Consider the following 12,620-nt stretch of genomic DNA (forward strand, 5'->3'; position numbering starts at 1 on the left):
ATTTTTTTACATTTTTTTTTACACTTGAATAGTCCCCCATAGGGGACTATTCATAGCAATACCATGATTGCTAATACTGATCTGTTCTATGTATAGGACATAGAACAGATCAGTATTATCGGTCATCTCCTGCTCTGGTCTGCTCGATCAGACCAGAGCAGGAGACGCCGGGAGCCGGACGGAGGAAGGAGAGGGGACCTGCGTCCGGCGTTCTGAATGATCGGATCCCCGCAGCAGCGCTGTGGGCGATCCGATCGTTCATTTAAATCGCGAACTGCCGCAGATGCCGGGATCTGTATTGATCCCGGCACCTGAGGGGTTAATGGCGGACGCCCGCGAGATCGCGGGCGTCGGCCATTGCCGGCGGTTCCCTGGCTGCGATCAGCAGCCGGGATCAGCCGCGCATGACACGGGCATTGCTCCGATGCCCGTGGTTATGCACAGGACGTAAATGTACGTCCTGGTGCGCTAAGTACCACCTCACCAGGACGTACATTTACGTCCTGCGTCCTTAAGGGGTTAAAGGAGTACTGTGGTGCACTATGTTATTAACCCAAAATGTTCTCCACGGCTGTACCTTTCTATCCATGTCCTTCTTTCAAAAATAGGTCCAGCCGTTTTCCCACTGCAGGGCCACAAAGTTCCCGGTACTTCCGGGTTATGGTGGTGTGGAGGATGACGTAAAAATCGTCATCCTCCATGCTGCTATGCTCCAGCTTCCTGTCCCTCCGTGCCTCACATCTACTCACCCCCTCCCCTACCTCATCCTTTCCCCGCCCTAGTAATTGTTATAAACCCACCCCCCCAACCCCCCTCGCTTCCCCGCTTCTGTACCCAGCTGACAGTGGAGGACACTGCTCGTACCTACATCTTCTTTGCAGACTTCCTTAGATGTTTTGAGAATATCCCTGGTAGTTACGGCAGTGTAACTATCAGGGATATCATTTTTTGTGTGCATCTCTATCAACAAACTGTAAGTACATCTGGAACAATACTATGGTCTCCACACTACACACTTGTCTGTATGGCGTCTCTATAGATATCTAATGTAGGCACATTGCCTTTACAGCACCCGGTGGTCTCTCAAGCTAGCCCAGTATCCACACATAATCGTGAGTACAAGCCCTAAATCCCTGTCAGGCATGATTCCTGGTGAGTTACAACATGTTGCTAAGGGAGATTTTTGTGTTTATTCTAGGATGCGCCCAGGACCCTGAGGGGAACAAACGGTGGATAACTGATCGCTTTAAGCTATTAGAGAGACACAGGCAGTGATACACCATATTCTTGTATATTATTTGGAGTACAATTTATCTGTTCTCCATATTACTATTCGGATACTTATAATATATGAAGTTGATTTCTAGTCCCCTGATGAAGTGGTGGGAACAAAGTTATTTACCAGTTCCACCCATGGAAACGCGTTGGGACAAGGGACTCTAAAACAATATATTTAAAATGCGGTTATTCTGTTCCTATAGTATCAGTTTTGATATGGTGGCATGTTGACAAGTACTAATTGTTACAGCCTTTATCACGACCCGAGGCTGATATATGAGTGCCATACGCTAGCCAACTAGCTCTCTATCGTTGATTTGCTTGATATATATATATATATATTTTTTTTTTTTTTAGTTTGGTTGCACTATTTGAGCACTATCATTTGATAAAGACAATATTTTTAAGTGATTAACTATTAAAAGTTACATTTTATTAAGGCACCTCAATCCTATATAGGGACCACTTTTTTCTACTCCCCATATCATTGGCCTAAACAGATCACATGTCCGGTCCCAGGAAAGGAGGACTGCGCAGGCGCGTTCGGCTTGCGCTGATAGGCTGGAGGCACTGTGAGGCATTTGCACAGCCGTCTTTCGCTGGGCTGTGCAATAGTGGGAGTGAACTAATTGTGGCTGGGAGGCCGGCATACGGTGGGGAGGATCTTGAACATGGTGACGTTTCGTTACCAACATGGCCCCGGCCCACAGCATGCATGGGGTACGAAATTCATAATCATAGCATACAGCCTGTACTTCTGGATTTGGGAAAAGTCAGGGATGCGTTCAGGTAAGGCAACTGAGGTAATTGAGTTTTTTACTTAACTTATTGCTGGCTTTACAATGGGATAAGAAAAGTTTGCTTCAGAGTACTCCTTTAAGGACGCAGCCCATTTGGGCCTTAAGGACGAAGAAAATTTTATTTGTATGTTTTCATTTTTTCCTCCTCGCCTTCAAAAAATCATAACTCTTTTATATTTTCATCCACAGACTAGTATGAGGGCTTGTTTTTTGCGTGACCAGTTGTCCTTTGTAATGTCATCACTCACTTTACCATAAAATGTATGGCGCAACCAAAAAAATACTATTTGTGTGGGGAAATTAAAAAGGAAACCGCAATTTTGCTAATTTTGGAAGGTTTCGTTTTCACGCCGTACAATTTATGGTAAAAGTGACATGTGTTCTTTATTCTTTGGGTCAATACGATTAAAATGATACCTGTGATAACATTCTTTTCTATTACTGTTGCGCTTAAAAAAAATCACAAACTTTTTAACCAAATTAGTACGTTTAAGATCCCCCTATTTTGAAGACCTATAACTTTTTCATTTTTTCCGTATAAGCGGCGGTATGAGGGCTAATTTTTTGCGCCGCGACCTGTACTTTTTATTGATACCATATTTGCTTATATAAAACTTTTAATACATTTTTTATTATTTTTTGGGGAATAAAATGTTATAAAAAAGCAGCTATTTTGGACTTTTTTTTTTTTTACGTTCACGCCGTTCACCGTACGATATCAACATTTTATTTTAATAGTTCAGATATTTACACACGGGGCGATACCAAATATGTATATAAAATATTTTTTTTAACACTTTTTGGGGGTGAAATAGGGAAAATGGGGCAATTTACGTTTTTATTGGGGGAGGGGGTTTTCACATTTTTTTTTTTACTTTATTTTTTTACTTTTATTTTTACACTTTAATAGTCCCCATAGGGGACTATATAAAGCAATCACTCGATTGCTAATCCTGTTCAGTGCTATGTATAGGACATAGCACTGATCAGGGTTATCGGTCATCTTCTGCTCTGGTCTGCGGGAAGGCAGATCAGAGCAGAAGACTCCCGGAAGACAGCAGAGGCATGTGAGGGGACCTCCGGCTGCCGTGCTGGATGATCGGATCGCCGCGGCAGCGCTGCGGGCGATCCGATCATCTAATTAAGTGACCGCGATGCTGCAGATGCCGTGATTGGTATTGATCACGGCATCTGAGGGGTTAATGGAGGACATCCGCGGGATCGTGGATGTCCGCCATTACCGGCGGGTCCCTGACTGCGATTAACAGCCGGGTCCTTCCACGCATGATCCGGGCATCGCTCCGATGACCGCGGTTATGCTTAAGACGTAAATGTACGTCCTGGTGCGTTAAGTACCGCATCACCAGGAAGTACATTTACGTCCGTCGTTAAGGGGTTAAATTAATTAGATACGGCCGGGTCCGGCTGTAATACAGGAGCGCTCAGTTTTTGCTCCCCAACCGGATCCGGCAACCGTTGAGTGAAATCGTAGTGTGAACCCACCCTTAGTCTAGTCACCAATGTCTTTCTTTCCCCCCCCCCCCCCCCCCCCCCCAAAGGTTATTTTTTTGCAACCTACAAAATGAGTGTGGTCTCGGACATTTCCCAACTTGCTTTGCAGCCCCAGACAATACGACATAAGTCCGAGCTTGCCTTCTTTGTCTGTTGTGTGTGAAGCTAGCCCAGTGATGACGTTTCCAGTGCACATTTGCATGCATTTAACATCACACAGATCCACAGCTTGTGTATCAGATGATGTCGGGCAAGTCATATGAACAAAGGGAGCATGGCTGTTATGTAATGGGTGGGGCAACCGATATGTGAGAGGGGGGAAAAAGTCACTTTCCACCTTGAAATTTAGGATTTGGGGGATTGTAATCTGTGGAAGGGCACAGAAACAGAAAAGTAGCCAGTTCCCAATAACAAGTAATCAGGGCGATGGGGGACACAAGACACGGAGGCTGCAATCACTGCCAACGATACATAATTCATAAGTATTCAGACCCTTTACTCAACTAAGTGTTGAGTAAACGGTCTGAATACTTACAGTATGTTAATCCATTATTTTAGTTTTTAATTTTAGTAAATAAGGAAAGGCCCGCAGCATAACAAAATGTGAAAGACTTTCTGAATGCATTGTTTAATCATTCCCTTCACAAATATAAAGTTCTATTTGATTCCAACAACTCCTTTGTTTGTCAATGAGTCTATATTGTTATGCTTTGTAGATGTCCTAGTTTATTGTCTTAGAATTACAGTTTTATTATCATTAAAAGTAGAATTATGAATCCTGTAAGACATCTGATTTTGTTTTATTGTTTTATTAGGTTTTGTTCTCCTATTTTGAAATCTGAATGGCCATGTAATATAAATAAACTATCGGATCACCACAACCTATTCCCAGATTTAAGACAATCTGAGGATGTGATCAGTCTGCAGCAGAGTTTACATGGTACAGAACCTGCCCTCAATACAGAAACACAAAAAGCGGAGAATCTATACCATGGATTAAATGATTTGGATAAAGATGAACATTGCCTATATAAGTACAAGACTGATTCTTCACAGAATTTTAATGTCAGTGCCAAAATAAATCCCCTTAGGTATTTTAATCCCAATAGCTTTTTCTTATCTGAACTACCCAACGACTCCATTCAGAAGAGAGATACCATAGTTTCACCACTGAACAGATATAACCTTAAGGAAGAAGATAATAGTTATGATATGAGCAATCATAGTAAAGCCATGCACAATAAACATACCATGACTGGCTTTCAGAATGTGAAATCACGCATTAATTTAGCATCTGAATTACCTTTCCTAGATGCAGATACATACAGTAACTTGTTCCCAGCAAAAAAGAATTGCCAAACATTTGACAATCCTATACCAGACCAAATGATTGCTATCCCAAAGACAACACACCTAGTATCATATAGACCTTTTATGAAACATTCCATATATGTGCCCGAGTATGATTATGGCTGCAATTTGGGGGGAAATAATATGACATTTACTGATCACTTTCAAAAGCCCACACCCAAGCAAGAACTCCAAAATCCAGACTTCATAAAGTCTTCCTGCCTTATGTCTTCCATCTGTAGCAATGACTTGAACAAATTATCGTGGACAAATGGCCGGATGGAGAGAAGCTCTCAAAACCTGTACAACAATCAGGTGAGGTCAAGTAATCCTTTAATGATGCCTCAGAAACACCATGGAATTGTTTCGCACTATTCTAATTCATACTCTCCACTTATATCTGGTGGGAGTACCCAAATGTTTTCCAGTGAAAATCGCTCATATCCATCCTTAGACCATGGTTACAGTAGTGCTGACAAGACACTGGAGGATATTGACAAAACTACAGAGGAATCTAACTTTGAGTCTGTGGCTGAAAAAAGGCTGAAGACTTTAAATGGTATATATGAGAATGCATCAAGTGTATACAACTCTTCAGAGAGAAATGTCAAGAAGACCACTTCAGAGAAGAAGCAGAACATATCATTTTGTGTACAGAACAAGGGGTATTCTAGTAGTGCTCCTAGATACAGTAATCTAATGAATAGAAGTGTTGATAATAGGTCACTAAATAGCAGCAAACTAACCCTTCCACAGAATATTTATTTATCCAATGGACTGCTGATGGGTGACATGGGAAGCAATGTAATCTCTTCTAGTAAATTCAGGTTGCCCCTTTTTAATGACTTGGTTCACAGCAATTACCCAGTTAATGACTGCCATGATCCATATTCTTATGAAAACCAGAGCCAAGTGTGGCCACAGATCTGTGACCTTGTGGATCCCTCCCTTCAAGTCTCAGGAGCTATGTTAAGCACTCAGAGGTCAATGAAGACTAGAAATCTACCTGGAAGTGAACTTCGCCTTCGTCTGGACAATTGTTATGAACAGTGTAGAACTCTGGAAAAGGAAAGGAAAAAGGTATGAGCAATACATGGCTGTATAGGCATGGAATGAAAATGATTTCTCCTTGAAGTTTTTGTTTAATTTGTACATGATAAAGACAAAAAAACAGTGTGCAGCTCACAGCTACAAAGGTCTGAGGATAGGTCGGATGTTCACCTATACCCCCCCCCAAGGTGCTATATAAAAATTAGACAAATGAAAACAGAAATCCCAAACCTCCAGGACCTCACCAGAAAAACTGGTGCATGATTGTGGTATAATAATAAAATATATCAGGAGACCGTGCTTCAAATCCTTGTTTGATTTATTTATAATCATAAAAAAAGATAAAAACATGTATATTATTCCTAGCACAGGGCCCTTGTGGTAGGAACCTAAAAACACTTCAGATACATACTATTAAAGTGCAGTAATAGTGTGTATCTGAAGTGTTTTTAGGTTCCTACCACAAGGGCCCGGTGCTAGGAATAATATACATGTTTTTATTATATATAAATAAATCAAACAAGGATTTGAAGCATGGTCTCCTGATATATTATTACACCACAATCATGCACCAGTATTTCTTGTGAGGTCCTGGTGGTTTTGGATTTCTGTTTTCATTTGTTTAATTTGTACAGTTGAGGTTCACATACTCCTTAGTCATAGTTAATAAAAGTTATTGCTTCATCATTCCTGGTATTTAATCCTAGTACACATTCCTTTTCTTAGTTCAGGTAGGATCACTACTATATTTTCAGAATGTGAAATGTCAGAATAATGTGAGAAATAGTGAATTTATTTCAGCTTTTTTTTTTCTTTAGTCACATTCCCAGTGGCTCAGAAGTTTATGTACACACAGGTGTAGATTTATCAAAACCCTTGCAAAGGAAAAGTTGCCCATTGCTACCAATCAGATTGCTTCTTTCATTTTTAACAAGGCCTCTGCAAAATGAAAGAAGCAATCTGATGGGCAACTCTAAGGACTGCCTCCAGCTGTTTTCCACCTTTGTACTGCTCGCAGCAGCAGTCCGCCGCCACTACAAGCAGACACAGAGGGAGCTGCGAATTGTGCGTGCTTATGCAGTGTACTCCAGACACCGTGGCCACACTCAGGGAGCAGGGGGAGCGGCTGCGATGTCTGAAAAGAGGTGCACATCACGCGTGACTCGCAGCTCCCTATTTGTCTGCTTGTAGCGGCGGATTGTTGCTGTGAGCAGGACACGGGTTAAACAGCTGGAAGCACACTTTAAGGAAGGGCAGTAGCGCATCTGCAGTATCAAATATGCTATCAATTAAAACTAAACTCACAGGTAGCAGATATGTAGTTTTATTGTTTGGTGGCTAAGGCCACGCTAGGCACACAGCCTGTGATGCAAAGTACCACAAACTCTTAACATTGTATGCCAACCATATCACCCTATAAATGATGCGGATATTACTAGTCTCATACGCTGATGCTATTGATCATTGAATGTACATACAATAGCCTTGCTACCAGTTAATGCTACCATGCACCATTTTTTAGGTCAAGGAATTTATAAATTGCAAAACGAGACAACAGAACATCCTTATGCGACTGGGCCCTGAGAACATTTAACCCCTCAAGGATGTAGTGATTTTTTTCCTCCTTACATTTTAATAACCATAAGACTTTAAATTTTCCACCTACAGACCCATGTGGGGGATTGTTTTTTGTACCACCAATTGAACTTCGTAATGACATCACCCATTTTAGCACAAAATCTACTGAAACACAAAATAATTATTTGTGGGGCAAAATTGAGAACCCCTGCTATTTTACAAAATGCTTCAGTTTCTAAGTAGTACACTTTTTTGGTAAAAATGACATGTTATCTTTATTCTGTAGGTCCATATGAGTACAATGATACCCAGTTTATATAGGTTTTGTTTTATTTTACCACTTTAAAAAAATTATAACTTGAATAGGCCTAATATTTTCCTCTTCTGACCCCTATAACACTTACATTTTCCCTTTATAGGGAGCTATAGGAGGGCATCTGCACCATGAAAAATCAGCAATTCTAGACTTGTATGTTTAAGTTTGCGCTATTGATCCTGCGGTTTCATTATAGTTTTTAGTTCGGACTTTTCTGCACGGAGCGATACCATATATGCTTGTTTATTTATGTTTACATTATTTGAAAAATGAAAAAAAGGAGTGCTACTAAATTTTATCAGGGAAGGGACTAAAAATGTATATTTTTACATTTTATTCACTACTTTTTGTCCTCATCTTTTGATTGCAAATACTGATCAATGCTGTGCCATAGTAAAATAAAATAAACCTATATAAATTAGGTATCACTGTAATCATGGCCATCCAGAATAAAGATTATTGCCCTGATTTAGTGAAGTGTAATTTTCTTGGTGGGTTTTTTCCTCAATTTTTTTCACAGTATTTAAAAAAAAATTTTCCTACATTTTGCTTTTTTTTACAACGGCTCTGAGCCGTCGGGTTTTCCAGAGCTCAGATCCACCACATTTTATGTGGAAACAATTATAAAATGTTGGGATTTTTTCAAACGGTCGGGGACACACCCCTTTTACGGTGTAAAATGGAGAGTTTGTTAGGTTCTTTGGTTGCAAATTCTGGCAAATAAAGCGTGCAACACAATTTGGGTGCAAAACCCGAGAATCACATTAGTTACTTACCCCCAATGTGTCCTTTTTACCGAAAAGCACACTGCGTAAAACGGAAGCCCCCACATTTACAAAATGTTTTTGTTTTAATTCAATTTCCCCTCACAAATATTTTTTTTTTTTACTTCACCTTAGATTTTGTAGTTAAATAATTGATGTCAGTACAAAGTACAAATTCTAACAACCTCTGGGACCTGTGGCTAATAGCGCTTGGCACTGATCGTGGTGCCGCCCGTTATTAACCCTTTAGACGCGGCGGTCAAAGTTGATCGCTGCATCTAAAGTGAAACTGAACTACCCCCGGCTAGCTCAGGGGGCTGTTCGGGACCGCCGTGGTGAAATTGAGGTGTCCCGAACAGCTGTAGGACACAAGGAGGGTCCCCTTACCTGCCTCCTGGTGTCATGACGGCTCAGTGCCTGAGATCCAGGCATGAGCAGTCAAGCAGCAGAATCATCGATCAATGGTTTCCTATGAGAAACCATTGATCAATGTAATTGATCAGTGTGTGCAGTGTTATAGCACCCTATGGTGGAAAAAAAGTTAAAGGGGTATTCCAGGCAAAACCTTTTTTTTATATATATATATCAACTGGCTCCGGAAAGTTAAACAGATTTGTAAATTACTTCTATTAAAAAATCTTAATCCTTCCAATAGTTATTAGCTTCTGAAGTTTTCTGTCTAACTGCTCAATGATTATGTCACGTCCCGGTAGCTGTGCATGATGGGAGAATATCCCCATAGGAACTGCACAGCTCCCGGGACATGAACAGTTAGACAGAAAACAACAACTCAACTTCAGAAGCTAATAACTATTGGAAGGATTAAGATTTTTTGATAGAAGTAATTTACAAATCAGTTTAACTTTCCAGAGCCAGTTGATATATAAAAAAGTTTTGGCCTGGAATACCCCTTTAAAGATCATTTAACCCCCTTCCCTAATAAAAGTTTGAATCACCCCACTTTTCCCATAAAAAAAAACAAAAAACTGTGTAAATAAAAAAACATATGTGGTATCGGCGTGTGTGGAAACGCCCGAATTATAAAAATATATAGTCAATTAAATCGCAGGGTCAATGGCGTGTGCGCAAAAAAAATCCAAAATTCAAAATAACGTCTTTTTGGTCACTTTTTATATCATGAAAAAAAATGAATAAAAAACGATCAAAAAGTCCGATCAGTACAAAAATGATACCACTAACAACTTCAGAACACGGCGCAAAAAATGAGCCCTCATACCGCCCCGTACGCGAAAAAATAAAAAAATTATAGGGGTCAGAAGATGACAATTTTAAACGTATACATTTTCATGCATGTAGTTATGTTTTTTTCCAGAAGTACAACAAAATCAAACCTATATAAGTAGGGTATCATTTTAATCGAAAAATGTACTGCGTAGAAATGGAAGCCCCCAAATGTTACAAAATTGTGTTTTTTTTTCTTCAATTTTGTCGCACAGTGATTAGTTTTTTCCATTTCGTTGTAGATTTTTGGGTAAAATGGCCATTATATGGATTTTTAGGTGCAAAATTGAAAGAGTTATGATTTTTTAAAGGTAAGGAGGAAAAAATGATAGTGCAAAAACGGAAAAACCTCTGGTCCTTAAGGGGTTAAGGACTCAGGGTTTTTCCGCTTTTGCATTTTCATTTTTTCCTCATCACCTTCTAAAAATCATAACGCTTTCAATTTTGCACCTAAAATTCCATACTATGGCTTATTTTTTGCGCCACCAATTCTACTTTGAGGTGACATTAGTCATTTTACCAAAATATCCACAGGGGAAACAGAAAAAAAAATTCATTGTGCGACAAAATTGAAGAAAAAATGCCATTTTGTAACTTATGTGGGCTTCTGTTTCTACTCAGTGCATTTTTCTGTAAAAATGAAACTGTATCTTTATTCTGTAGGTCCTTACGGTTAAAATGATTCCCTACTTATATAGGTTTGATTTTGTATTACTTTTTTTTTTTTCGCGTAAGGGCCGGTATGAGAGCTCATTTTTTGCGCCATCATCTGAAGTTTTTATCGGTACCATTTCTGTATTGATCTGACTTTTTGATCGCTTTTTATTCATTTTTTCATAATATAAAAAGTGACCAAAAATACGCTATTTTGGACTTTGAAATTTTTTTTGCACATACGCCATTGATCGTGCGGTTTAATTAACTATATATTTTTATAGTTCGGACATTTCCGCATGCGGCAATACCACATGTTTATTTTTATTTATACCTTCTTTTTTTATTTATTTATTTATTTATTTATTTTTTAAATTGGAAAAGGGTGGTGATTCTTACTTTTATTAGGGAAGGGGTTAAATTATCTTTAATAACTTTTTTTTTTTTTTTTACACACTTATAATTTTTTTTGCAGTGTTATATAGCACTGCACACACTGATCTGTTACACAGATCATTGTCGTGCATTAACACGCCAAAGATCAGTGTTATCGGCGGCCGATTGCTCAAGACTGGATTTCAGGCTTGGAGTAATCATTCGCCGATCAGACGAGACGGAAGCATGTAAGGCACCCTCCGCTCGCGTTCTAGCTGATTGGGACATCGAGATTTCACCACGATGGTCCCGATCAGCCCGACTGAGCTGCCGGGAGTGTATTTGTATTACTTTTTACACAGCGATCAACTTTGAACGATGTGTCTAAAGGGTTAATAGCGGGTGACACAACGATCGGTGCCAAGCGCTATTAGCCCAGGGTCCAGGCTTTCATTAGCCGCCGTGACCAACCCGCTATGACGTGGGGTCACGGCGTGACCCAGTGTTATATTTATCGGACCGGGCGCAGGGCGTACAGGTATGCCTTGCGTCCTTAAGTGGTTAAGCTTTATTATTATTGGGAGAGGAGAAAAAAAACGAAATTGCTAAAATTTGGACAACCTGAGAAAAATAAGATTTTCCTATCATTAAGTAGCTTAAATACCCCGATCACACATCTTTTGCCAGTTTCTTGATATGTCCTCCTGTTACCAAGACATGTGGGTTAATAATTTGTAAAATTATATAGCAGCAGACAACAGACTATTACTATCTTTATTTGTGCTGTGGATTTTCTACAAAAGATGTTTATCTGTTCCAGACGGAAGCTCTTCTTATGAAATACTTTCCCGGGATGAAGGTTTTTAGCACAAACAATCCTCCTATCCCAAGATTGACTGCCAACCCCTCAAGAGTAGACCGCTTGATAGTGGATAATTTACGTGAACAAGCCAGAGTAAGCACAATACCTCTTGCCTCTTTCCTTATGGCCTATGATTAATAATGTTTAGTTATGGCTAGTCACAGTAAATTTATGTATGTATGTGAATAAACCCCGAATTAAAGGGGTATTCCGGTTAGGGGATAAGATGTGGGACCCCCCCCCACGATGTCCCTGCAGTACCCGCATTATATGCGGAGCTGCATCTCCAGGCTCGGAATCAGGAAGTTTTCGGAACTGGAGATGTGACGCCACGACCCCTCGTGACGTCGCACCCGATCCCTTCATGTCTATGGGAGGGGGCATAACGGCAGAAGTTGGAGTGTGGACTCCTCTAGAAGTTTATTGGGCTTTAATTTGAGGAGGAATTCCTTTTATTTATTTTTCATTTTCTTTAAATATTTTTATTACATTTCCATTCAATTAACAGACAATTAAACAGTCCATAGAGGACCCTCCCCAACTGCACCAAAATGACATTCAGATTATAGGACCAAACATATACAGAATCAAAGTTATATTCCAAATTCAAGGATCATAGACTCCTATAAGTACAGGAGTGAGGAGACTCCACCAGAACAACATCACATTAACACCAGACTACAGAAATACCATTCACACTCACACCACAACATATCCTGGGAGCTCGCCAGTTATCCACATTAGCACCCTAAGGCTGAGAAACCAGTAGAAACATCCAACAGCATCCAGACCCTGACGAATTTTTTGGGGCATTTACGACTGATATACAAAGCATGATA

At 40.0% G+C, this 12,620-nt stretch overlaps 1 protein-coding gene across 1 annotated transcript in view; it reads left to right on the forward strand.

The window, feature by feature from the left end:
• MEIOC (meiosis specific with coiled-coil domain) overlaps positions 1 to 12,620 on the forward strand; it is a 127,054-nt gene that overhangs the window by 90,145 nt on the left and 24,289 nt on the right. Inside the window, exons 4-5 of the mRNA XM_056547939.1 lie at positions 4,406 to 6,020; positions 11,740 to 11,874. Of these exons, the coding sequence (XP_056403914.1) occupies positions 4,406 to 6,020; positions 11,740 to 11,874 (1,750 nt within the window). The remainder of the gene's footprint in view (positions 1 to 4,405; positions 6,021 to 11,739; positions 11,875 to 12,620) is intronic.

Source organism: Hyla sarda, chromosome 12 (genome assembly GCF_029499605.1).
Source record: "Hyla sarda isolate aHylSar1 chromosome 12, aHylSar1.hap1, whole genome shotgun sequence".
Taxonomy (NCBI): Eukaryota; Metazoa; Chordata; class Amphibia; order Anura; family Hylidae; genus Hyla; species Hyla sarda.